At 52.1% G+C, this 23,711-nt stretch overlaps 8 protein-coding genes across 8 annotated transcripts; 3 read left to right on the top strand and 5 right to left on the bottom strand.

Annotated features, from left to right (window-relative positions):
• The first annotated feature begins 179 nt into the window (after window positions 1-179).
• On the top strand, window positions 180-3,078 carry pacC (putative C2H2 transcription factor PacC). Its single transcript, XM_067623931.1, has 3 exons — window positions 180-879; window positions 1,006-1,294; window positions 1,348-3,078. Exons 1-3 carry the CDS (start codon window positions 616-618, stop codon window positions 2,814-2,816), a joined length of 2,022 nt encoding a protein of 673 aa, XP_067483284.1. The 5' UTR covers window positions 180-615; the 3' UTR covers window positions 2,817-3,078.
• Window positions 3,079-3,896: 818 nt separating this feature from the next.
• On the bottom strand, window positions 3,897-5,222 carry ASPBRDRAFT_38405 (uncharacterized protein). Its single transcript, XM_067623930.1, has one exon. The coding sequence runs from the start codon at window positions 4,734-4,736 to the stop codon at window positions 4,320-4,322; it is 417 nt and encodes a 138-aa protein (XP_067483283.1). The 5' UTR covers window positions 4,737-5,222; the 3' UTR covers window positions 3,897-4,319.
• On the top strand, window positions 5,013-7,290 carry ASPBRDRAFT_51709 (putative forkhead transcription factor Fkh1/2; the record flags this gene model as incomplete). Its single annotated transcript, XM_067626783.1, has 4 exons — window positions 5,013-5,126; window positions 5,191-6,219; window positions 6,273-7,150; window positions 7,218-7,290. The coding sequence occupies 4 exons, from the start codon at window positions 5,013-5,015 to the stop codon at window positions 7,288-7,290; spliced, it is 2,094 nt and encodes a 697-aa protein (XP_067483282.1).
• A 1,341-nt stretch (window positions 7,291-8,631) lies between these two features.
• Window positions 8,632-9,722, bottom strand: ASPBRDRAFT_144456 (uncharacterized protein). The gene is made up of 2 exons (XM_067619225.1): window positions 9,250-9,722; window positions 8,632-9,192 (listed from the first exon to the last, which is right to left on the bottom strand). The coding sequence occupies exons 1-2, from the start codon at window positions 9,617-9,619 to the stop codon at window positions 8,711-8,713; spliced, it is 852 nt and encodes a 283-aa protein (XP_067483281.1). The 5' UTR covers window positions 9,620-9,722; the 3' UTR covers window positions 8,632-8,710.
• Window positions 9,723-10,813: 1,091 nt separating this feature from the next.
• ASPBRDRAFT_38396 (uncharacterized protein) lies at window positions 10,814-11,283 on the bottom strand. The gene has a single exon (XM_067623929.1). It carries the CDS (start codon window positions 11,094-11,096, stop codon window positions 10,848-10,850), a length of 249 nt encoding a protein of 82 aa, XP_067483280.1. The 5' UTR covers window positions 11,097-11,283; the 3' UTR covers window positions 10,814-10,847.
• On the bottom strand, window positions 11,263-11,967 carry ASPBRDRAFT_38395 (uncharacterized protein). Its single transcript, XM_067623928.1, has one exon. It carries the CDS (start codon window positions 11,790-11,792, stop codon window positions 11,280-11,282), a length of 513 nt encoding a protein of 170 aa, XP_067483279.1. The 5' UTR covers window positions 11,793-11,967; the 3' UTR covers window positions 11,263-11,279.
• A 1,369-nt stretch (window positions 11,968-13,336) lies between these two features.
• Window positions 13,337-17,296, bottom strand: ASPBRDRAFT_51707 (peroxidase/cytochrome P450 family protein; the record flags this gene model as incomplete). Its single annotated transcript, XM_067626782.1, has 13 exons — window positions 13,337-13,398; window positions 13,454-13,733; window positions 13,782-14,018; window positions 14,071-14,485; window positions 14,535-15,022; window positions 15,073-15,416; window positions 15,467-15,797; window positions 15,847-15,937; window positions 15,993-16,133; window positions 16,187-16,391; window positions 16,444-16,685; window positions 16,741-16,838; window positions 16,898-17,296. The coding sequence occupies 13 exons, from the start codon at window positions 17,294-17,296 to the stop codon at window positions 13,337-13,339; spliced, it is 3,333 nt and encodes a 1,110-aa protein (XP_067483278.1).
• Window positions 17,297-20,664: 3,368 nt separating this feature from the next.
• Window positions 20,665-23,391, top strand: ASPBRDRAFT_38389 (T6SS phospholipase effector Tle1-like catalytic domain-containing protein). Its single transcript, XM_067623927.1, has 4 exons — window positions 20,665-20,690; window positions 20,815-20,917; window positions 20,976-21,209; window positions 21,298-23,391. Exons 3-4 carry the CDS (start codon window positions 21,084-21,086, stop codon window positions 23,092-23,094), a joined length of 1,923 nt encoding a protein of 640 aa, XP_067483277.1. The 5' UTR covers window positions 20,665-20,690; window positions 20,815-20,917; window positions 20,976-21,083; the 3' UTR covers window positions 23,095-23,391.
• The last annotated feature ends 320 nt before the right edge of the window (window positions 23,392-23,711 follow it).

Below are 23,711 nucleotides of genomic sequence, written 5' to 3'. Positions count from 1 at the left end.
GGGCCAGGCAGACACGCCACATGCCCCCGCACGGTCTCTTGGCCCGGCCGGTGCCCAGGCCTCTCAGGCTTGTCGCGTCTTGTCATCCTGGCCAGTCTTGTCCCCGTCTTCCGCCCGGCTGTGCAAGCGGCCTTTTCTAGGCAAGGCTCGGCTCTGAACCCAAGCCTCCCCCTCTCGGCCCAAGACTTCCTCCCTTCCCCTTCTCCCCCCCTGATTCTCTGCTATTCCCTCTTCCTCTGGTCCGGCAATCTGTTAGTTTCCCTTATTACTTTCACATCCCCCCCCTCCCCGGTTTATCTTGCTCATATCTGCCATTCGTGTTCGTGATCTTAACACTCTTGCTGTCCTTTCCTTTCTCCTTCTTTCTTCTTCCCCCTGGCCAATTCTCTCCCTTTTTCCCAGATATCCGGTGTCGGTGTGCGTATTCGTCGACTGTTTCTTGTCCGCCACTCCCTCACCTCGTAGTCGATCCTCTTATTTTCCCTTATATTAGAACCAAGAGTCTTGGGTCTCTCCATCTTTTCCTCCCCTTGCACCCCTGAGGCGGACTCGTGTTGAGTCGCTTTTCTACTTCCGCTGCTCCCAAGAAAGGGACAAGAAAGATTTTTCTTGGCAATGTCGGAACCCCAAGACACCACGACGGCCCCTTCGACGACGGCCGCTCCCATGCCTACCTCAACTTCCCAGGATTCTCCTTCAGCTCAGCAACCTGCACAGGTATCCTCTGCGACCGCTGCTTCAGCGGCCGCGACGGCTGCGGCTGCCTCGGCTGCCGTGGCAAATCCCCCCATGAACGGCACCACTACTCGTCCTTCTGAGGAGTTGTCCTGTTTGTGGCAGGGCTGCTCGGAGAAGTGCCCTTCCCCTGAAGCTCTTTATGTGAGTTGTTCTTTTTCTTCTATTCTATAGTCCTACTGTGATTATACAGTCCACTGGCAGTGGACTACGTGTTGGCTTGACTCATCACATTCTCGTTTGGATGGGTAGCTGACCGCCTCGGCTTAGGAACATGTGTGCGAGCGTCACGTCGGCCGCAAAAGCACAAACAACCTCAACTTGACCTGCCAATGGGGCAGCTGCCGCACTACTACTGTCAAGCGCGACCACATAACCTCTCATATTCGTGTGCATGTACCGCTGAAGCCACACAAGTGTGATTTTTGCGGGAAAGCCTTCAAGCGTCCCCAGGATCTCAAGAAGCACGTCAAGACCCATGCCGACGATTCAGTCCTGGTCCGGTCGCCGGAGCCCGGAGCCCGGAATCCGGACATGATGTTTGGTGGAGGTGCCAAGGGTAAGTGTTCCCCAGGCTGACTGTTCTGCACTGCCGGCTGACACGAGATGTAGGCTATGCAACCGCTACGCACTATTTTGAGCCCGCGTTGAACGCGGTCCCTAGCCAGGGCTATGCGCATGGCGCTCCCCAGTATTACCAGTCGCATCCTCCCCCTCAGCCTGCCAATCCGTCCTACGGAAATGTCTACTACGCCCTGAACCATGGCCCAGAGGCTGGCCATGCTTCATATGAATCCAAGAAGCGCGGTTACGATGCCCTGAATGAATTCTTTGGCGACCTGAAACGGCGTCAGTTCGACCCGAACTCCTATGCTGCCGTCGGCCAGCGTCTGCTGGGCTTGCAGAGCCTGTCACTCCCTGTGCTGAGCAGTGGACCTCTGCCTGAGTACCAACCGATGCCTGCGCCGGTGGCCGTTGGTGGTGGCGGATACAGCCCCGGGGGTGCTCCCTCCGCACCGGCCTACCACCTGCCGCCGATGAGTAATGTGCGGACCAAGAACGATCTGATCAATATTGATCAGTTCCTGCAGCAGATGCAGGATACTATATATGAGAATGACGACAATGTGGCTGCTGCGGGTGTTGCCCAGCCGGGCGCTCATTACGTTCATGGTGGCATGAGCTACCGCACCACCCACTCGCCTCCCACCCAGTTGCCCCCCAGCCATGCGACAGCAACCAGCTCTGCCGCGTCAATGATGCCAAACCCAGCCACCCACTCGCCTTCCACAGGCACTCCCGCCCTCACGCCGCCGTCCAGTGCCCAGTCATACACCTCCGGTCGCTCGCCCGTCTCGTTGCCGTCGGCGACGCGGGTCTCGCCGCCTCACCATGAAGGAGGCAGCATGTACCCTCGCCTGCCTTCCGCTACCATGGCTGACAGCATGGCGGCCGGGTACCCGACCGCCTCGAGTACCGCCCCGCCGTCCACCCTCGGTGGCATCTTCGACCACGATGATCGCCGCCGGTACACGGGTGGTACGCTGCAGCGCGCTCGTCCAGAGACTCGCCAGTTGAGCGAGGAGATGGATCTTTCCCAGGACGGCAAGGATGACGGTGAGCGTACTCCTAAGGCCAAGGAGCACTCTTCTTCATCCTCGCCTGAGCGCATCTCTGCGAGCTTGATCGACCCGGCTCTTTCGGGCACTGCCGCGGAAGCTGAGGCAACCCTGCGGACCGCCCAGGCGGCGACGGAGGTGGCCGAGCGGGCAGATGTACAGTGGGTGGAGAAGGTGCGGCTGATTGAGTACCTGCGCAACTACATTGCTTCCCGGCTGGAACGGGGCGAATTTGAGAATCACGAGGCTGGCGGCGGCAGCAACAACAACAACAACAGCGGCAGCAACAACAGCAGTCATGAGCAGACACCGGAGGCCAACCCGGACAGTCATATGGAGGGAGTAGAAACGGAGGCTCCAAGTAAGCCTGAGGAACCGGCCGTGAAGCCGGAGGCGGGTGATGTGGTGATGTACCCGACACTACGCGGGGTGGATGAAGATGGCGATTCGAAAATGCCTTAGCTGGTTTGCTGGACAATGTTTACTTCTTTCTCTCTGGGCTTGTATACGATTCTTCCACAGCGAGTACTTCTGGCTTGCTACAAGCCGTCTGGGTGCTAGTTTGATTCCCTGTCCACGTGCACGTGGTATCGCAGTGTGATTACTTCCATGGGCCATGGGTCGTGTATATGTGGGCCCCGGCCCTGGGACTTACTTTCTTTGATTTACGTCTCCTCTCTCATTCCTGGCTGTTTCTTTTCATACGGAGTTCTTTTTTTTTTTTCATGGTGTATATGGATGGCGCCGCGGAATGCATGGGGCACGGCGCCGAATCCAAAGGGCGTCCCATCTGGCTAGTTCTATATTCTTATTCAACGACAACCTACGTCTGTTCCTGTTGAGATGTATCCCATCCTATCCTCCGTAGACAAAACAAAACAGTTCCAGGTGCGTAGGAGCTACAAGCTGTTTTCGCTGGGTCAGACAGGCGGCCATGGAGGGCCGGATTGGCAGACATTCCGATGGCGGGCCACTAAACCGCACGCGGAGAGGCATGACGCAACCGGCGCGACGGAGAGTTTCGAGAAATGGATGGATCGAGCGCAGGGGCAGCGATGGGCGACGAGGCGATACGTTGATCCGACCCTCGCAGACATGGATCAGCAGGGTTTGAACGTGCCCTCGATGCTTTCACCTTGCCTGATCCGGTGGAGAGGGAAGGGAGGGGAGGATGCTTTTTCCCCAATGGGGGAGAAGAATGGCAATGGAACCCTGTCAGAATGCTGGTGGGCCAGTCACTATCTCTAGTCTTGTTATGGTTGTCCCAAACAAGGGCGTTCCGGAGATTCCGTACTAGCTGGAAGGCTGGTGACATGTCATTCTTTATTGACTGTACTCCGTAGTAATTAACTGTAAGGATGGTGGATCATAACAGCCGATGCCTAATAACAGCCGATGCCTAATAACTAGACAGTGATACACAATAGATATCTATCACTTGAGGGAGAGAATGAAGGCGGTGGGAACTAGGGGAGGAAAAGGAGAACAACCAGCACGAGCAACTGCACCCGGCTAGGCTGTGGCCTTCCTTCCATCTTTCATCCTTGCATAAAAAGGATGCAGCTGGTGGGCTCCACTGCCTGTTTACGGCGGTTGCGGCAGCCTCCACTGGCGGGCATCCATATTAGAACGGGGGATCTACTGCGCTTGGGGAGGTTCAACAATGGGAAAGGGGAGGTTGATTTAGATAGAAAAGAAAGGAGAATGAAGAGAGACAGACAACTAAGGAATGATACTGATTCAGATCCAGATCGGACAAGGGCGATCAACCTTAATTGACGACATATTAGCGAGACAGAAAACAATTACTACTGCATACTGGCATGAATGTCTTGAAAACGACAGCTGAGCACAGAAAGTAGTTTGGCGGTGATTGAATTCATTCTTCGGCTTTCCCCACACGGAAGCGGTCACGCTTGATCTTGTTTGGTCCAAACCTGAACCCGCGGCGCGTTTGCGTGCAATTCATTCACGACCGTTGGTTGCTTTGTGTTGCACTTGCTGCTTCATCAATTCGGCTGCTTCTGGCGCTGTTCCTCTTTTTTTTTCCCTTTCTCTCTGCTTCTCGTGCATCGACTGCTCGAACTCATCCTTCTTCTTTCCTCCCTGTATACTTGCCCTCTTACCTTGTTTCACACAATCCCTTTGTCCTACTTTAACTACTTCTACGATCCCGATCGACATCACCCGAACCAAACCTCGCGACCGGGCCTCTCCCCGCGGTGGCTGGCCCTTTTTCTCGTCTTCTGCATCAGTCAGCCACTTCCTCTCCAGTTCGCGTCCGTTCTTGCGCGGTGGCAAACGTTCCCTTGGTTCTCGCTGCCTGGACCTGCCATCCTGGTTTGGGTTTGGATTTTCGCCTGACTTTCGTTCGGTCGTCATTCATTTTCTCGCCGATCATTTGTCTGCGAATTTCTGTTCCGGCTGAGCTCATCACGGTTGGTTCTACTTTCGCCGCGGAATTCCTGCGACTCGACGTCAACACACACGACCACTAGCTTCATCGCTACCCTCGACCTCACCCACTCCACACCACACTTCTAGATTAGACCTGTTAGAACATCCACGCTGGCGACCAGACTACGGACGATACAGATTAGAGGATCTCGACCCTGACCCCGGTCTTGCGATCGCCCCATTTTCACTACCACCACAACCATGCCACTCTCCAACCGTCGTCGCGCACGGCGCAAGGAAATCCAGTTGCAGGAAACGTCGGACGCGGAGGCTCCGGATTCATCCCCGACGCGGCCGTCTAACAAGAAGCGCAAGGTGGGTAGCAGATGGGAGCCCAGCGATGTATCTAGAGGCTCAGCTGTTGACAAAAAAAAAATAGATTGTTGATCACCGTGCCTCTCCCCAACCTCGACCCGTGAAGCAGGAATCTGCCGACGAAGCCGATGACTCGTCTCCCGATCAGGAACTGTCGGAAAACCAGGATTTGGTGGATATGGTGATCTCGTATCTCGACGCCGCTCGCGAAGAGGTACGCGTACTCCGTGATCACTCCAACGCGAAAACCGAGAATAAGCAGAGTATCCGCGCCTACGCTAAAATCGCCGGCCGCAACTGGACCTACTACGTCAAAACCCTCCACGTCAATATCGGTCGCGAGCCCGACCGCGAACAAAAGTTGGATGAACAGTCAAGCCCGGTTACAATCGCCGCCCGCGCGCTGCCCGAGGTTAATGTCGATTTGGGGCCCAGCAAGTTCGTGTCGCGCCTGCACGCGGAAATCTTTTACGATGGCGAGGACACAGCGTCCTGGCACATCCGCGTCAACGGTCGGAACGGTGTGCGCTTGAACAGTGCGATCCTCAAGCGCGGCACCGATGCGATCCTGTCGTGTGGTGATATCATTGAGATCGCCAATACTCAGATGATGTTCGTCACGCCCGGCGACAAGGCCAATATTCATCCCAGCTTTGTGGAACGCGCCCAGCGTCTCGCTAACGGGGAGGAGGATGTGGCTACCTGGGATGCCTCCCAGCATGCTCATCCCCAGCCTCCCTCCACGACGGCCGCTTCGGATGCGGCCCCAGCCACAACTGGCGCCCCTTCGCTGGCTCCTGCACCGCAGTTCCTCAAGCGTCAGGTGACACCGCCCCCGCGGTCGCCCGATACGGTGGGAGCGCGCACGGCCAAGCAGTCGCCGCTGTATAACCGCGGTATGATGATGGAGAGTACGGAGGAGATTGATTACAGCAAAGACGCAGCCAAGGACTTGAAGCCACCATACAGCTACGCGACGTTGATTGCGCAGGCGATCTTCTCGAGCGAGGAGGAGAAACTTACGCTGAACAGCATCTACAACTGGATCATGGACAAGTACGCATTTTACCGCCACTCTCAGAGCGGTTGGCAGGTATGGAATCCTTGTTCTATAGTTTGAAGGGAGGAAACATTGACAATCAGCAGAATTCCATCCGCCATAATTTGTCCTTGAACAAGGCGTTCCAGAAGGTCCCCCGGCGGACTGACGAGCCTGGCAAAGGCATGAAATGGCAGATTGCCCCGGAATATCGCGAGGAGTACTGGAAGAAACAGCTGCGGAAGGGAACGCAATCGTCCGCCCCATCGTCACCTGCCACGAGGGATCCGGCCGCTCGGGGCGCCAACGGCATGGAGGCGGTGTTTTCGGCCACGAAGAAGTCCCCACCGGTGTCGTCACCTGGATTCAGCTCATTCCCCGTCGCACCAATTGAGGCGTATACCCCCGAACGAGGCTCTCGTGCCGCCCGTAATGGTACAGGAGCCCCTTTGCGACCTTCCAACACCCGCGACTATGAGGAACCATCCCCGCTGCCCACGCGATCCGCCACGAAGAACACCAGCAACGGCACCAGTCTCAGTCGGACTTATGGGTTGTCAGACAACATCGCCGGATCCCCGCCTGTGCTGTCATCTTCATACTACGACGACGGGCCGTCATCGATGATTACGCCGGCACCGCAGCGCCAGCAGCCCCGACTGCCTCCGCCGAGCACTGCACAGATCCCATCCAAGTTTATGCCCATGAGCTCGCCCGCGCAGTTCTGGAAGTTCGCAGACATTGGCAGCACGCCGGCCCGGCCCGTGCCAGACATGAGCCCATTGAAGGGCGAATTGGGCGACGGACTGGGAAGTATCCCTAGCAGCAGTCCACCACCACCCAACCTGGCCAGTCCCAGCAAGCCAGGCACGGCCAACGGGATGACCACTGGCCGGATGCCCGCGCGCCGTGAACCGGAGACGAAGAACGAGCGACCTGACGAGGAGGACGACGAAGAGGAGGGGAGCGGATTTGACCTGGCAAGGTGGGTGCCTTCCATGCCTTTTCCCTCTCGGGGGAGACCGTACCGTACTAACTAACCCGGATAACAGGGGCTTTCAAACCATTGGCTCGTATCATCGACAGCTGAGCAATGCGGCGCGGGCGAGTGCAGCAACGTCGTAAGCAGCTATCAGCTCGTCACGATGTCTGTATGTATGCATGTCTGTATGTTATAATGTATGTACTATGACCGGATTAGAGCGTATACTTTGTTTGTTTGTTGTTTGTTTGCTTGCTTGCTTGCTTGCTTGCGTTGAGTTGATCTGCTTTGCTTTAGTTTACAACAGGGGCTTGTCCGGGCAGCAGCAATGGTGTTTGGAGGTTATTAGATAATGAGATATGATTTATTAGTATCACATAGCATATCTATTATAGCATCTCTTCCATTAGCCATATACTTGCAGTACACCACATCGGATGCGGAATAGGATTACATTATAGAAGTCAAATTCGCGTTAATTTAGCTACATCGAGACACCAACAACACAACCCAATCTTTCCTCCCAGCATTAACCCCCCAACCCAAATCATCCCATCGCCACTTGCAAAGAAAGACCAGACCACAATAATACCACTGGAATCGTTCCACATCCACCCGCTCCCCCTCCCATAAATTGAAAAGAAAGAAGGGAGGGGATCCACATATCCCCCACACCACACACGTCACGAAATAATTATCTTATCTGATCAACATGCCATGCCAATTTCACATGCTGATCCCTCATTAGTTGATTCCTGTTTTGCTAAGCCCCAGCCCCAGTTACTGTGTGAGTCTGAGACATGTTATTATGCCAAGAGCGGAGGGGGACCGAAGTCGGATCAGATCAGTGCACGGAGTAGAAGTTGTGAGTAGATGGGGTGTGTGAGGGAAGTGGTATAAATAGGAGGTTAGCAGAATATTCTCTCAAGCTATTTATCTTTTTATCTATCTATCTATCTATCTATCTACATCTCAACACAAAAGCTCGATTGAATACTTGAAAGATTATCATGCGCCTCTCCAACATCATCACATTCCTCTCGTTGGCGATTCTGCCTGTTACGTTGGCTAGTCCGATTGAGACGAGGAATCAGGTACTACTATTACTCTTTCACTTACCTTCTCTGCTCTTTCTTACTTCGTGATATATACTAAGCAACGAAAATGATAGGAATCATCCATTGCCAAACGATGCTGCATCCTCTGCGATAATCCCTATGCGCGATGCGGAGCGAATGATAAGCGAGAGGTCGTTGATACGGAGGAGGAAGTGTTTCGTGGATAGTCTATGCGCTGCTGTGTTTAATCGTGATCATGATGTTGTTGGGTGTGGGACTTAATAAGGGAATTGGCTGTTGGTGGTCGGTTTGGGTTGGAGTTGTGGATGATGGATGGTGGAAGAGTTAAGTTTTTTATGCTTGACCGAGTCATGGTGTGTAAAGCATGTCACTATCACCCCAAGAGTAAGGCTATTAGATCATCATCTCAGTCCGCTGAATGTCATCAATTCAACACTAGTATGCAATATATACAATAAGTATACCCATGTAACATGGTATATGGTTATATCCTCCCCCCTTCACCTATACCTCCCGCCAACTCATAAACAGGCGGCCTCGACCCCAACTCATACACAGGAGGACGTGACCCCAATTCATAAACCGGCGGAGCAGACCCTAACTCAGTCACAGACGGAGGAGCAGCATCCCCCTGCAGCTCTCTCGGATGATGGTTCTTGACCCGAGGACCAGCAAAGTAATTTGAAGAAGACATTTCACCATCATCACCCGCTTGTCTGCGTGCGGCCTGTAGACGACGAGATATCATGAACCAGATCATGAAGATGATGAGTGCTAAGCCAGCGACACCACCTACTACCCCGCCCGCGATGGCGCCTGTATTTCTGTTGCCTTGTGTATTTGAAGATGCAGTTGTCGTAGGTGGCGCTGTTGATATTATCGAAGACGATACACTAGTAATATCAGCTGTTAATGTAGATGAGGATGCATCTGATGTCGCCGTAGCAGATGCAGTAGCAGATGTAGCTGCAATCCAGTTAGTTTGGAAACTCTCTCAAGCAAGCCGTAGAAGGAGAAATATACATGAACTCGTAGTCGAAACCGGCGACAGCAAACTAAACTCCGACCCCAACGTCGAAACATCATTCGTACAGCCCACAAACCCATTCGACACCCTTGCAAACGCATCCGTCCCATCCGAGCAACAGAAATAATCTTTCTCATAATACAAAATGGCTGAGGTATTCCCACAATGCGGATCCAGTTTGAGAATGTTGCCGCATGCTGCGGCGGAGTGGCAGCAATTCCCGGGGGCGCAGGTGGCGCCCTTGGGACAGCATTCGCGGTAGGGACCCCAGGTTGAACCGCAGTCGTTTTCGGTGTCGTAGCAGGTGCCGTTGCGGCGGACAGGGTAGCCAAATGGAGGGGAGAGGTCGTTGCTATCGGAGGACATTTTGTTGTTTGCTTGCTGTCTTTGTTTTGGTAGGTGATGGTGAGGAGGTTACACCGAGGGGAAAGTAGATGTCCGGGGGGGGGGGGGAAGGAAACAGACTGGGATGTTTGATTGAGTTTCATGGAGGGTAATGATCGTTGAGAAGATGGAGATGGCCTGTTTTTAGAGCATGGTTGTTTAGTGTTCCTCTTGGGTTTGCTCGGCGGCTAATGGCCTGCCAGCTCTGGTGTCTCGTGTCTGGTGTTGAGTCTTGGGGGCCATATCTGTTACGCCGTTTGGAGTCGTTAAGCGCCCACTTCTGGCATGGCCAATGGCTATTGATTAAGACATCTGATCAGCGAAAGAAAGTCTCTCGCTACAAAAGTTGCCAGGCGCGGCGCTCACAAGAGCAAATACTGAGCTGGGTAAGGCTGAACTCGGACATCGCGCACAGTACAAATGATGGCCGGGGTGGTAGGAGCAGCGGAGCCATTTTCATCCCTTGAATTAACGCTTAGCAGTAATAAGAGAAATTGCTAGGAGATCATACCGACGAGTGCTTCATGATCCTGGTTCGTGTGTCTGGAGTAGACGGTAGTAACGTTGCTAGACTCCACCACAAGCAGGGTCTATAAAATAGCAGGTGAACGGTGTCCTGGCTACCTCCAGTACTACTTCTGTAGACAGTTAGTGGTTGCTACAGTCTCCACTGTATGCTGCGCCAGGGCCTCATTTTATGGCTCGGGGGTTTGAGCGACAGACAACTCGGAAAATTACGATCGTCCTGTAGCCGAGACCCGAACATTAGTTAGTATTCCAGCCTCGACTTTGTTGTGGACGATTACCAGAGTGTGGCTTCTACAATCATCGCTATTCTGGTTCGCAGCTATGAAACAATGTATTCTTGATCAAATAGCAGCGTCATCCAGCAACGTCATCCAGCATTGATAACAAGTACTAAGCATCCGAACGAGAACGGCAACACCCGACCAGGAACAGCAACGATATGCCTTCATTCCCCCCTAATTATAGCCGGCCGTGCACTAAGTATCTAGCCCCGCTGTAACAATCCCCCCGTCTAATTTAGTTGGTGGTTATCCTCCCACTTGTCCAGTCTTAATGACATACAATGGTATCCCCTTTCTCAACCACTCCAGTTTAGTACACAGTCACAAGCGCCTTGGACATCCAATGGAACCGAGCTTCTGATATTGAGTGGGCCCTTGCAGATCCATTCCAAGTTTAGACTCTATTTTACTATGTACTCCGTAGTAGATAGATAACTAGAGAGATAGACTAGTTGATAGCCCCCGACGGGGGAATATGAAGGTGGGCCAACCAGCAGGTAGTATGAGGGTCGGTGCTGAGCGGAGTGGCTGCTGTCGCTCGGCTGGGGGTGGGCTTGGTTAATGCTTAAGGCCGACAAAGTACAGGAGTACAATTCTGAGTTGGGTCGGAGATTGTTGGATTGTCGATATGATGGAGTTGATCTATTCATCATGTAGTATTTGTGTGGCACCTACACACATAATCCTCAAAGATAGGTATCAACAACATACAAAAAACATGATAGTACAACAAGAAAGATGTATATACAGAATATCCTCCAACTCCTCCAACACCAGTAGCAGTAGAAATCAAGCAAAAATAACGATACCTTTCAGAGATTATTATCACCTTCTTAGATCAAACTAGAATCCTCTTTCCCCCATCTCCCTTCCCTTCCAAACCCACCCTGCACCGTCCTCGGACTCTGCAACCGGATAGCCTGATATCGTCGGCCTCGAACATACCGCACCGCACGCAGTATCCCCAAGACCACCAGAACCAACAGAGCCAGTTTCATCGCGACAGCTCCATAGTTCCCGGGAAAAGACCCATCAAAGCGATGTGGCAACCGTGCATGAGGATGGTGGTTAACGTTGAGGTTATTGTTGTCAGCTAACGCTCCCGGCCGGTCATGATGATACCCATGATGGATGAATGTGCCGTGAGGGGTGTATTTATGTTGACTGTCATCCGCATCTGCTTTTTCATGCGCATCTTGATCATGTTCCGGAACAGGTAGAGGTGCTGGCGGATGGTATTGCTTTTCATCATCACTGCCAGCTGCGTTGTTGTCGGCGCCTTGGAGTTCAAGCCATCGCTCGTAGTCAGTTTTGGGTCGGTCGCGGGTGGTGATGATGGCGACCATTTTGGACTGTCTGTAGATCGAAATGTGAATTTTGATTTATGGTATTGATATGATCGTAGTTTGAATGATGAGAAATAATGGGAGAATAGAGAGGAAGAACAAAGCAAAAAGATGAACAACAGGTGACAGGTGAGAAGCTTGTCTTTGTCAGACTGACAGGTAAAGACGGATGCGGATGAAGTGGATGGATGGATGGATGGGGGATTGACATCGGGAAGAACCAGACAAGAAACAAAGACAAGACACCCGCCCCGATAAATATGTGCCAATGCTCTTTTTCTGCTAGACCGGGGGTCCCAGTCAGAAAAGAGACACACAAAAATGACTAGGATTTGACACAGCCTACTACTTAGTTAGTTAACTACTGTTAGGTAGGACAGGACAGGGTCAGAGGGTCAGACGGGGCGATCGCCCGCCCATCAAACAGCGCCGCCCAAACCCTCGGCCGGTTTTAGCGCTACTACGTTAGTTACCTAGCGCCGGGCGTTTCCCCTGAGCTGAGGCGGTTAGGGACGGTGAATCCTGGAATTCCCGTGAGTTAATTGGTGTATTTTCCGTGGGTGAGACCAGACCAAACCAGACCCTGGATGTTAAGCTATTTTCGTGGCTCGGAGTGAAACATTTGGAAGCAGTGGTGGTTCATGTGCGGTAATTTTTCATGAACCCATTCGGGTAGGTGGCTTACATTTCCTTCGACTGGAAAAGAAGAAGCAAAGGCAACTTTTGCAGATAAAAAGGCATCGTGAATACGAAACTCTATTACAATAGGCAACAATCTGGACTCTGCTGAGAAATACCCAGGTATGAACCGGTTCATATCTGACCTTGTAAGGCTGATTTCATCTCCTGGAGTAGATGATGCAGAACACCAATTGGTAAGCCCCAAGAGGACACTCATTTGTGTGTGTCTTCCATTCGCCATTCGCCATTACCCGCACAGGGTCTTTATTCCTGGTCTGGTCCTGATCCTGACCCATGCAACTCCGTCGGGTCAGTCTCACGATTCCTTTTTTTGGGTTTCACCGGACGGCACGAGCCGCTATGCTCAAACCCTCCAATCAGGTGTTGTGGACAACGGGGGTTTATGGTCGTGTGCCCATCTCCATGTGTCATTCATAAGTGGGTGAAATGTTCGGCTTTTCTTGGCCTGGCGCTTAGTAGGTTGAAGCGATTGGATATGGTTTGATATACTTTTTCTTTCGTATGTTCTGTCTACAGGGTTTATGTTACTCACCAGGGATGTCATTGTCAAAGGTCATTGGAATCAGGTAGCGTACTGTTGTGCATTGGCGCTGGATGTGATGGCGTCAAGCAGTCTATCATACTATACTATCTGTCTGGTTCCACTCCAGAATATGCGCCTAATGCACAAATAAAGCGCTGGCAGGTATATTCAAAATGGCACAAAGCACTACCACACACTGCGAAAGAAATACAGCATTCTGACAAAACAAACAAGGATATCTCAAAAAAAAAGAAGAACCTATAGAAACACATTTACCCACTTAACCCAACAAGCTTCCTTTTTTTTACTCTGAATCATCTCAAGCAGTCGTGACCTGTCGCTTAGGTGCCGGCACATCGCCATTGTAGTGAACTTTGTAGGCTGTAGTAAACCCAAATTAGCAGGCGATCAAGCACAGAAGTAAAAGGGTACTCACTGGTCGGGAACGGGGAGTAGCTGCCATGGTCCTCCCGCATGTAGACCGAGAATCCAGCTTCCTGGGGAAGCTTCTTCAGCTGCCCTTGAGCTCCAGGAGCAGGACGCAGAGTGTCCAGACGGACCACAACCCGCACCATGGCGGTCACCGCAGTTAGGGTAGCATCCCTACCCAGGCCACTCTCGGGGCCAAGGCCATAGTGGAGGTAGGAGTCGAGAGGACGGTCAAGGCGCACCTCGTCAGGCGATGGGAAGGCCTGAGGGTCGCGGTTTGCCTTCGCCTATATGATATTAGCCATGGCAGTGGTTCAAGTCTGGGTATTACGTACCGAGCCGACAAACACCTTGTCGCCTGATTTGATGCTGTATTGGCCGGTCTCATCAGACACGTTGATGTCGGTCTGAGCCTGGCGATAGATGCCCAGGTTGCCGTTCAGGCGCACAGCCTCCAGGCAGAAACGGGTGAGCCTGTCATTAGCTTCCGCAGTGTTCTCATTGGCCAGGCGATTGAGCTCCGGAAGATACTGCTGGCCCTGGGTAAGGTAGAAGTGGATGATTTGGGTGAACTATTCGAATATCAGTATCACTTGCAATCGCATGCAGTATAAGAAAACCCACCATTTGAGACTGAGTGTGAACCATCTCAACAGCGGCGGGGAAGATCTGGCCCCAAGTCACATCGGAAACTCCCAGACCACTCTCCAAAAGGCGCTTGATCAGCTGATCTCCATAGTCCTTCAGGGCGTTGTGATCGTCGCGGAAGCTATCGATGATACCGTGAAGGAAGCCAGGGTGGTTGATGGACTTGACATGGGCTTCCACAATCTTGCCCAGCTCCTGGGAAACCGCGCGGGCAGCATGCTGGAGCGGGAAGGACTTGGTAGGGTCAACATCGAAGAAGGTGGAGGTGAAGACCACCGCCATGATCATGAACATTTCATGTTCGGTAAAGATACCGCGAGGATTGCTCTTGGTCTTGAGCGGCAGCGAGAAGACCTTGGAGACGAAGTGCACGGGCACGAGGTTTCCGACGCTGATCTCGTTAGCATAGTCAATACCTTCCTTCGGTGCCGAATACTTACTCCCTGGCAATGTCAACCTGCTTGTTACCAGCAAGCTTGCAAGACTTCTCGTTGAGCAGCTTCAAGGTGGCATCCTCGTAGAATTCATTGATGCTATTCCTCCACTGATCATTATCAAATGATTTGCTCCAGAAGTCGGCGCCTCCCTTTCCAGCATGGATCGAGCTGATACCACCCCAGGGCACAGTGAAGTCTTTCTGGTTGTTCAAGACCAATTTGGCATTGGCGTAGGACAACAGGTTCGGAACAGGCTCAGTATAACGGGGTCTATCATACGAGTAATGGGACTCGCGACCGAGGTTCTTCATGATATTCCTGTTCTCGCTGGGGATGGTCATCGGGTAGTGCGCGTAGATCGAATCAGGCTTGAAGTAGTTAGGGAAGGCCCGCATCGCGAGCTTGTAGAACACACATCCCTGGTTGATGTTGAGATCGTAGCGGACCTCGTTGTATCCCCAGTTCGTGAGGTTACGAGGGTTGTAGTCGACCTGGACATATGGTCAATAGCGATTCTGGCAGACATGTTTGGAATACTTACGGTATAGTACCTATCACCCCGGACAAGGGCCACAGCATCGGAGAGGACCGCGCGAGAGATGGTGTAGGTAGGTGCAATACCAACACCAGGGATCATAGGCTCCTTCGCTTCCTCGGCAACAATACCAGGGTAGAGCTCCACATAGTCTGGGTGCTCGTACAGATGACGCAGAGAGTCAGCGACTTCCGGATCAGAGTTGATCTCTTCGAAGGTTTCGTATGGCTTGAGGTCGAAGAACTTGCGGAATTCGTTCAGAGAGCCGACATTCCACTTGCGGCCCTGTTCAATACCAAGGATCTCCACAGATCTCAACACCTTGGGCACATTCCGTGCACCGAAGGAGCCTGAAATGGTAAGTCAACTGACGTCTTTTGGTTGGAAAAGTGACACTCACTGGCAACGTCCTCAATCGCATTGAACAAGATGTTAACAAGATCCTCGTCCTTGAATGTTCCATCTTCCTGGCGCTTCAGACCAGCAAATGTACGCTTGGACGGGTCCTTCGGGATTTCTCTCTCGTATTTGCCAAGCCCAAGAAGAAGCTCCTGCATCGAGACCTCCGCGGCAGGCTTGCCCATCAGCTCTTCGTAGATCTCCTCGGTCCACTTTTCATCATTGGCACTAATAGCAGAATGCCAGCGATACGCGAGGTTGAACTCTACTGAGCACTGGTTACCAAGACCCGATGGGGTACTCTTGGTTCCCTCCATCTGAACTCTGGGATCCTGGTGCTTGTCAGCTTGACACGTGTTGCTTGATCATTTGCTTTCTTACCAGACACCATGTGCTGTTGCTGCGGTTCAGGTTGACGATGGTGCGCAGATAATCGTATAGCGTGATGTTGATGAACAGACCGCATGTAACCCTATAGACCGTCAGACTTGTGTGCTTGCAGTGGTAAGATTTGCGGGATGGCGTACAGTCGTCCGGTCTGGAAAAGATCGTTGTCATACTTTTCCCACGCCTTCTTAGCCTTCTCTTCGTCAAGACGAGGATCGGGCTTGTTGAAGCGACCGTTTTCATTGATCGCTGCCAGTTCTTCTACGACCCAGTTGTGAAATCTAATTGATGCCCGGTTAGAAACTCTCAGTATATCAAGAAACGTATTGCGCACCTGCTTAGCATGACCATCAACACGGAACAGGCCGGCGGGAAAGCCTGAAGCCGCTGTTCCGAAAAGGTATCAGGCTTCAGCTTGCCATCCTTGAAAGTCCGGACCAGGTTCTGGTCTTCCTGATTATCGCCGTACAGAATCGAAAGATCGAGATAGGCTGAGGTCTTGTTGACATGAGAATTTCTGTAATCAGTCTGGAAGATGTCTAGATGGCTGATTAGCGTTCTACTGCCACAATTCTAGGAAGGCTAGCGAACCATGGATAACGAGGGATGCCCAATCGAAGAAAAGACTCGAGACTTTGTTCGGGTGAGGGGTGAACTTCTCGCGCGCGAAAAGACAGTCGAAGACAAGACCGGCATCAGGCAAACCGCCGGGCTGGATAGTCAGGGGCGCGATTGAGCGGGCGTAAGGTGTTCCCGCTGCGCCTAGCCAGGGAAGTGTAGGGTTGTTGTTGGAACCATCTGCTGACCGGTAGGCATACTCCTCTCCCATGTAGCTGCAGAGTATTAGCGCGAGCGCAAATACAAGAGGAATATCGAGCCTCGACTTACGACAGAGGAGGGTGAGGCAAGGAACCCCAGAGCTCGTCCAAAAAGGCGTTGGTGAGGTCGACGCGGGTTTTCGAATTTCCGGGGAGGCTGCTGACAAGCTGTTGGAGAGGATTAGCATCCATCCCAGTCAAGAAGGAACCCGAGTTATCTGTCTCACCTGGATGATGCGCTCCATGAGCATGGTCTTGTCATCAATATATTCCCCCTTGGCCTTCGTTTTGATCAGATCCTTCAGAGTACCGATGTCCTTGAAGCCCAAGGCGCGAAGGTCCTTGAACAAGCTGCCCGAGTGTTCCTGCTCAGTATAGGTGCCATCGCCATTCTGATTCGGCAGAGGGCGTCGGGACGCGTGCAAGACCTGGGCATATTTCTCAAAAACAGACACACCATCGTCACTCTCGACGCCATGGTCGCTGTGACTCTCATCCGAGGATGATTTGCGCGGCGCTGGCACTTTCGATTGGCGCTTCTGGCCGTTGACCTGCGTTCCATTCGGCTTGGAGTCGCGATCGCCTTTCGACGATTTCTTGAATGTTGAAGAGAATCTGCGCAACATTATGATTATACAATTGATATAACTTATGAACAAACAAAGGCAAGCTAAAATGTATTGGAGTAGAATGCGGGTAAAAAAGAGGCCGCAGAGAGGGGGAAAGGAGAAAAGAAAAGATCAATCACAAGCTATTGGGACTGTGAACCGTCGGAAGAATAGGGTTTTAAACAGACAATGCATGGGGTCAATATGCTTTGGAACCAATGTCGAATTGCAAATTATCAACAGTGCCAGCCATGTTGTGGACCCAGCCATCGAATCCTCGAGGCGACAATAGTAATTGTCCGACACCACTAGCATGTGCACCGTATCGAAGCTGCTGCTGATCCTTGGATCAAGCCCCGCGAGAATGTGCTACGATCTCCTTGGGATGGCTGAACCTTTGTCCCGGGAAGAGTGGAGCAAGTCGGGTTGGCCGAATAAAGGGGCGTGTGCAAAGTGGAAACAAACGTGGTTCAGCTGTGCAAGGTTGGACATCACCCAATGTACGGGAAACAAATGATATGCGGGGATACGTACAGAGTACATGATCTACATATTCCATCACCTAAAGGATACCTGAAGTCGATTCAGGACGCCACGCCAGCGGCAAAGGTAATCCGCCTCGCCAGCCGAGACAGTACGAGTAGGAAACCCAATGAAGACTATTGTCGAGGTAAGTACTTCAAAGAGGGGAAGAACAAATCCCACTGGATTAGTGCCATAGTCACAGGGAAATGCTACAACCTGTTTAGGCGAGTTGTCGATGCCAAGCAACTGTGTCGATTGGAACAGATCCATAGCACTGGAACCGGAAAGGGTCATCTCCACTTCGGCTCCAAGGTGCCAATTGCAAGGTGGCATTTGATGGTCCACAGTCGGAGCAAAACACCGGACGCTGCCAAATTATTGGCGAAATTTCTACTTTCCCATGTTCATCCGAGCGCAGATTGGCGGAGTGGGCCTGTGGAACTTTAAGCCCCCATCTCAGCTTAACTAGTCCTCGGATTGTTGGCCAATGGCGTCAAGTTCGAAAGAACTTGACATCTGAGCCGAGAGGATCTCCAGCCCACACGGCTCACCGATCATTGGAGGTTTCAGGGTGACCTCATCCATCTGCAGCCTCTCTTCCACAGAAGCAAGGGTAACACTAATAGATAGGATAGGTGGTGATGGGCAGACCTTTACCGTGCACGGCGTAGGCACGGCACAGGCGCATGTTTGTAGGGGTGGTGCGGGGATCCAAGGGAAGTGAGGAGTCCGTAGAAGAAGGACAAGATTTCGACACGGATTGCAGTGGAGTCCAATCAAGAACAGACTTCAGGGTACCCACGCGTTCGCAACACGGGATCATCCTCATTTAACTTTCTCAGGTGTTCGTGGCTTGGTGTCGTCGAGTTTCCATGTCAGTGGCCGCATCCATTCACACATACCATACTTAGAACTGTAGTCTGGTCTCATCCATGAAGACCGATCCCGCTTGTTCTCTCTGTTGAAGGGTAAGGCCCGGATATGACAGGTGAGAAAAAGCAACCAAGAACGTGCAGAGACTGACACGACAACTTTCCTGCCACGCGGGATGAGCTAGATAGTGGACCAGTCAATCCAGCTAACTTGAAGTAGGGGATCTGCGTGGGTGGAGGATCCACATAGTGCTGATTTGATGAAGTTCATGTTGAGGCCGCCTGATCGATCTCATCCACAAAAGTGTGATGTGGTAGTTGCTAGCGGAAGCCAGTGAACAACGAACCATTAGTTAGCGATAGGATAAAACAGAACATCCCGGATTGTGAGTCTCGACCGGTCAAAACATGCCTGCGCTTGAGACCTGTGGCTGGCCTGGCTGACGGTCAGCTCAATCCGGGTAACTTGGAGCGAGGCAGAGCGACAGGTTCATCGGATGAGCGTAAGCAACAAAATCTGGTCACCCATGGCAAACAAGTTTGTTATCTGTCACATCCCACAACTCTTTAGGGAAAGGTAATTGACCAAATTCTGATAGGAAGGGATGGCCTCAATAGCGTGTGCCGTGGCAGGCCGAAGGTGGTGAAGTCAAGGCAGTCCCATGGGAGCCGATCGGGAGCATCCGAATGGTTCGTGGAGGCTCCAGCCTTCAGGCCGTCCAGGCGTCGAGGCCCACACGGGCGGGAGATACCTGAGGTGGTCAGGCCTCCCTCAGCTGGACGATCCGCCCCAAAGGCGGTTAGGCTGATCACGATAGATGATCCACAGTGTCTTCATCGGCGAACTCGAGAAACCTTTTTGGCCCAAGTGCTATTGTCGTGGACTGCGAGGACGGCTGGCTGTCGCAATTGCAGGCTTGCAGCTGTCCCAGGTGGGTCGCCTAGCCCAGCCATGACTCTGATGCACTGATGACCCCAGGACACTGTCCAGCACTCATCTTGGTGGGAGTTTAACTCTTTCCTGTTTGGTCGGGAATTTCTCCCCCTGCAGCTACTCACAATAGTGCTTCCTTGGGACTGCACTGTGGGAGGACCTACATCTGGCTTGGCTGTCGAAACGCTGAACTCTGTCTATCACAGATTCCAGGACATTAACTTTTCTGTCGGTTACCAGGTCCGCCTTTGCCTCCCTTCATCGCAATCCTCTTCCCAACCAAATGCTCTCCTTTCTGCTATGGTGGAGAAGATCAACAACCATTTGCGCCAGCCACCCTTTCCCCCTCAATCCACCCCTTGCTTTTCGGACTTTGAGGTTTGATTGCTCTATCAGTGATTGTGCATTGGGGCGACAATTGCAGTGGTGCATATACACAGGCTCGCAGTATGTCTTGGAATTTTTCGGACCTTCAAGTCAGTGATCGTTTCCCTGGAAAAGACCCTGTACAGAATTATCGAACAGGTCGCTTACCCATGATCCGGAGAAAAACTCTGACATCGTCAAACGTATTATGTCATAATCAAATTTGGATACCTGCCATGATCTATCCCCACCGGCGGGAAACTCGGGAATGATTATCTTCCTCGTGTCTTGGGTCTCTGGATTAGGAGTCGGATGATCTCTGAATGGGCAAGGCCGTGCTAACACCACGACCTTGGCGGCCTGCCATCTCAGAATCTATTCCTGACACCCGATTCCGCCTATGGGTCGTGCTTAACAATCGTCCATTACAGTAGGAACATCAAGACAAACTAGTGTTGCAAATAATGCCAAATATGGTCCGTGAAGAAGGTGATCGCCGGATGGGTCTATGAGTGGGAGCATGGCATTTGCCATACGCAGAACCCCTGTAGTCGCAGTCTTAGACTCTGGCCACCATGCCTGACGGGCTGAGCTGACTGGACGGATTTCCGCAAGTCCGCAGCTGACGTCCGCAGGGTTATCAAGGCCGGTGGAGTACATCCTCGCCAAACAAAAACGACTGGACAGCAGGGAAAGGCAAGGGAAATAAAAAGATGTGGGTGACAGCCTTCCCACACTAGCTGCCAGGAATGTCGGCTGGTACAACCTCATCCGCCAACCACTTTTCTTGTGTGTTCCACTTAGCAAAACTAACACGGGCAGAAAATCCGAGGCTGCAGGAACTCAAAATCTTCCAGGGGAGGGGGTAGCGTCCGCGTGCACCCTCTTTTGACGGCCGCGGCGTAGGGCCGAAGTCTTGGTCGTCCATGCATAAGCGGCTTGTACTGCCCCATCTCCCTTGTACGTACGGAGTATATACACCAAGCTTACCTCCACGCTGGCCGACACCTAGCCTATATCTAGAAAGAAAGGATCAAGCCGCCTCCACGCCGCGACTGCATGAATACAGGCTGAGCTACGTGCCCCTCTGTCCTATCCGTTGAGAACAATGGAAGCTACACAGACGCCGTATGGCCCTGCACGGGTCCCAAAGCATTTTGTCCTCTGCTTTGATGGTACTGGGAACAAGTTTAGTGGCGATTCGTCGGATAGCAATGTCCTCAAGATCTTTCGGGTGAGTAAGCTCCAAGCAGGCCCCGCGAGAGAGTAGTTGGCCTTTATGATCGCTTCGCTCACGGATTCTGATCGATTGAAATCTGAAGATGCTCGACCGGAGTAAAAGCCACCAGTTCCACTACTACCAACCTGGTATCGGAACCTACGTAACAAGCAAGTCCCTTTCTAGCCATGGGCGAATTCAAAAGATCAAGTCGGCATACTTCAAAGCCAAGGACTCCGCCGTTGGCTCTTCTTTCGACGAGCATGTGATGGGCGGTTATAAGTTCCTCATGAGGTACTACCAACCTGGTGACGATATCTATTTCATCGGGTTTAGTAGAGGATCTTACATCGCCCGTTTTCTGGCCGAGATGCTCGACTTCATCGGCTTACTCGAAGCCGGAAATGAGGAGCTGATTCGATTCGCCTGGAAGACGTTCGCCAAATGGCAGCAGCGACGGGATGACAATGCCGAGGAGAGGAAAGAGAAGAAGAAGCTGTTTCGCTACATGAAAGCGTTCCGTGAAACATTCAGTCGACCTATCAGTAGGATCAGGTTCATGGGCCTTTTCGATACGGTCAATAGCGTTCCCAGGTTTGAGTCAGCCTGGATGGAGAGAAGTAAATTCCCTTATACCGCCCGAAGCTCGGCCCGAGTCATTCGACATGCGGTCAGCATTGATGAGCGACGAGCCAAATTTCGCCAAGATTTGATTTCTGAAATCCGGCCATGCCATGATGACAAGAAGCACCCCATCCAAGAGCGAGGACGACAATATATCAAACACCTCCGTCATCCCCTCGCGAGACGCAAGAATAAAAATGTCCCCGTGCTCAGGATCAACAGCGATAACCTTGGTACGGACGATGGCGCGCCACCCGCTGAACACGACGCGGAAGAGACAGCGTCGGTCTACCGAAGTGCCAACCCCTCTCACGAGAATCTCCATGATACTCATAGATACCGTGCCAGCAACCTTGCAGTGCCCGGAATGCGTCTGAATCTCGCCATGCCTATACCGACAGAGTCAACCGAGGATCTAAACTCCATTAAGAGTGGACAGTCTGGGCAGTTATCGCTTAACATACAGCTCGCAACTGGCCAGCTGAATGGAGAGGACGAGAAAATCCAGGACATACAAGAAGTATGGTTTCCCGGCTGTCACGCCGACATTGGAGGAGGGTGGAAACGTGCAAAAGGCGAGCGTTGGCCACTGAGCCACGCGCCCTTGGTGTGGATGGTCCAGGAAGCGAAGAAAGCCGGGCTGCAGTTTGACCCGAAGAAGTTGAAGGAATTCGAATGCGACGAAGAATACGACGGACAATATACCCCAGTCAATGAACACAGCCGATGGCACCCTCAGCATGAGTTCTGTCGCGATCCTATTCACAATGAAATGGTGAATGGTCAACCCATGCTCAAGCTGGCTGGCGACGAGCGAAAGAAGGATTCCTCCGAGCAGAGTACCGACTTCCAGGATGCTCTTATTGCTTCTAGCACAGATGGCTTCTTGCACGATTGTCTGGAGTTCAATGCCGGCTTATCGGCGCTCTCCGTCATATCCTGGCGCATAATGGAGTACCTTCCATTCCGTCGGATGGACTTACAGCCAGATGGTTCGTGGAAGCCGATTCGGTGGCCGCTCCCCTGCGGAGAGGTTCGCGACATCCCCGATGATGCTTTAATCCATGTTTCTGCACTGCGTCGCCTGCAGACAAATCCGAATTACCGACCTGGGAACTTGATCCTAGGTGGAGGCGGGCGTGGCATCAAGGTAGCGCCAAAGGGCTCTGGAATCGGGCAATGGGAGCTGAAAGCCCATGAGGGCGATATTGTGCGGGAGGTGTATGTGCGGAAGAAGGACAAGCAGGAGACACTCTGTGAGGAATGCCACCACTGAAAAAATCAGCACTTCCACTGCTATCTTTTCATGTGTGGTATTTAAAAATAAGTAGTTGAGTGCACCTTCAGTTCGTTTTCCCGTTCGCTTATATCCTCTCTCTGTTTTTGCTCAGTGATTCGTTCGGCTTGTTTGAAAATTTCTTCCCAACTTGACATCTTTCGTGTTGAAGACCCAGGCTATAGTTTAATATTGAATTGGGAAGATACCATGTAGCCATTGGCAATATTACTTAATCGTTGGGGCAAAGCTGTATATTCATAGTCGGATAATGAAAGTGTCACGTAGGCAGGAGAACTACTCCGTACTCTATGGTCAGTCTCTTTTAGGAACGACGGAATAGCTGAGTTCTCATCGCCGTCCGATAGCATGTCAGCCCTTGAATGTGACATACGTCTGTCCAAAAGACGTTTGAGGGAGTAGGTCCTAGTATGCAGGGATTGCAGGCAGACACACCCGCTCCGGCGTGCAGCGGCACCGAAGGCACGCACGCGCTCAACCAATGAGGCAAATAGCGCAATGTATCGCGGGAAATTTCAACCAATGGCTCTGACAAGAACATCCGCTCATAAGAAAGGAATTATGAATATAAAGAGGGTATGACTGAATTTACTACC

This window comes from Aspergillus brasiliensis, assembly GCF_001889945.1.
Source record: "Aspergillus brasiliensis CBS 101740 unplaced genomic scaffold ASPBRscaffold_2, whole genome shotgun sequence".
NCBI lineage: Eukaryota > Fungi > Ascomycota > Eurotiomycetes > Eurotiales > Aspergillaceae > Aspergillus > Aspergillus brasiliensis.
Note: the sequence above shows the minus strand (reverse complement) of the source record. Positions and strands in the feature narration are given on the sequence as shown.

Coding starts and splice junctions, on each gene's coding strand:
- pacC (XM_067623931.1), top strand. CDS start 616: ATGTCGGAACCCCAAGACACCACGACGGCCCCTTCGACGACGGCCGCT. Junction 880..1,005: donor CTTCCCCTGAAGCTCTTTAT/GTGAGTTGTTCT, acceptor GCCTCGGCTTAG/GAACATGTGTGCGAGCGTCA. Junction 1,295..1,347: donor GTTTGGTGGAGGTGCCAAGG/GTAAGTGTTCCC, acceptor CACGAGATGTAG/GCTATGCAACCGCTACGCAC.
- ASPBRDRAFT_38405 (XM_067623930.1), bottom strand. CDS start 4,736: ATGACGACCGAACGAAAGTCAGGCGAAAATCCAAACCCAAACCAGGAT.
- ASPBRDRAFT_144456 (XM_067619225.1), bottom strand. CDS start 9,619: ATGTCCTCCGATAGCAACGACCTCTCCCCTCCATTTGGCTACCCTGTC. Junction 9,193..9,249: donor GGTTTCGACTACGAGTTCAT/GTATATTTCTCC, acceptor ACTGGATTGCAG/CTACATCTGCTACTGCATCT.
- ASPBRDRAFT_38396 (XM_067623929.1), bottom strand. CDS start 11,096: ATGAATAGATCAACTCCATCATATCGACAATCCAACAATCTCCGACCC.
- ASPBRDRAFT_38395 (XM_067623928.1), bottom strand. CDS start 11,792: ATGGTCGCCATCATCACCACCCGCGACCGACCCAAAACTGACTACGAG.
- ASPBRDRAFT_38389 (XM_067623927.1), top strand. CDS start 21,084: ATGGAAGCTACACAGACGCCGTATGGCCCTGCACGGGTCCCAAAGCAT. Junction 21,210..21,297: donor ATGTCCTCAAGATCTTTCGG/GTGAGTAAGCTC, acceptor TGAAATCTGAAG/ATGCTCGACCGGAGTAAAAG.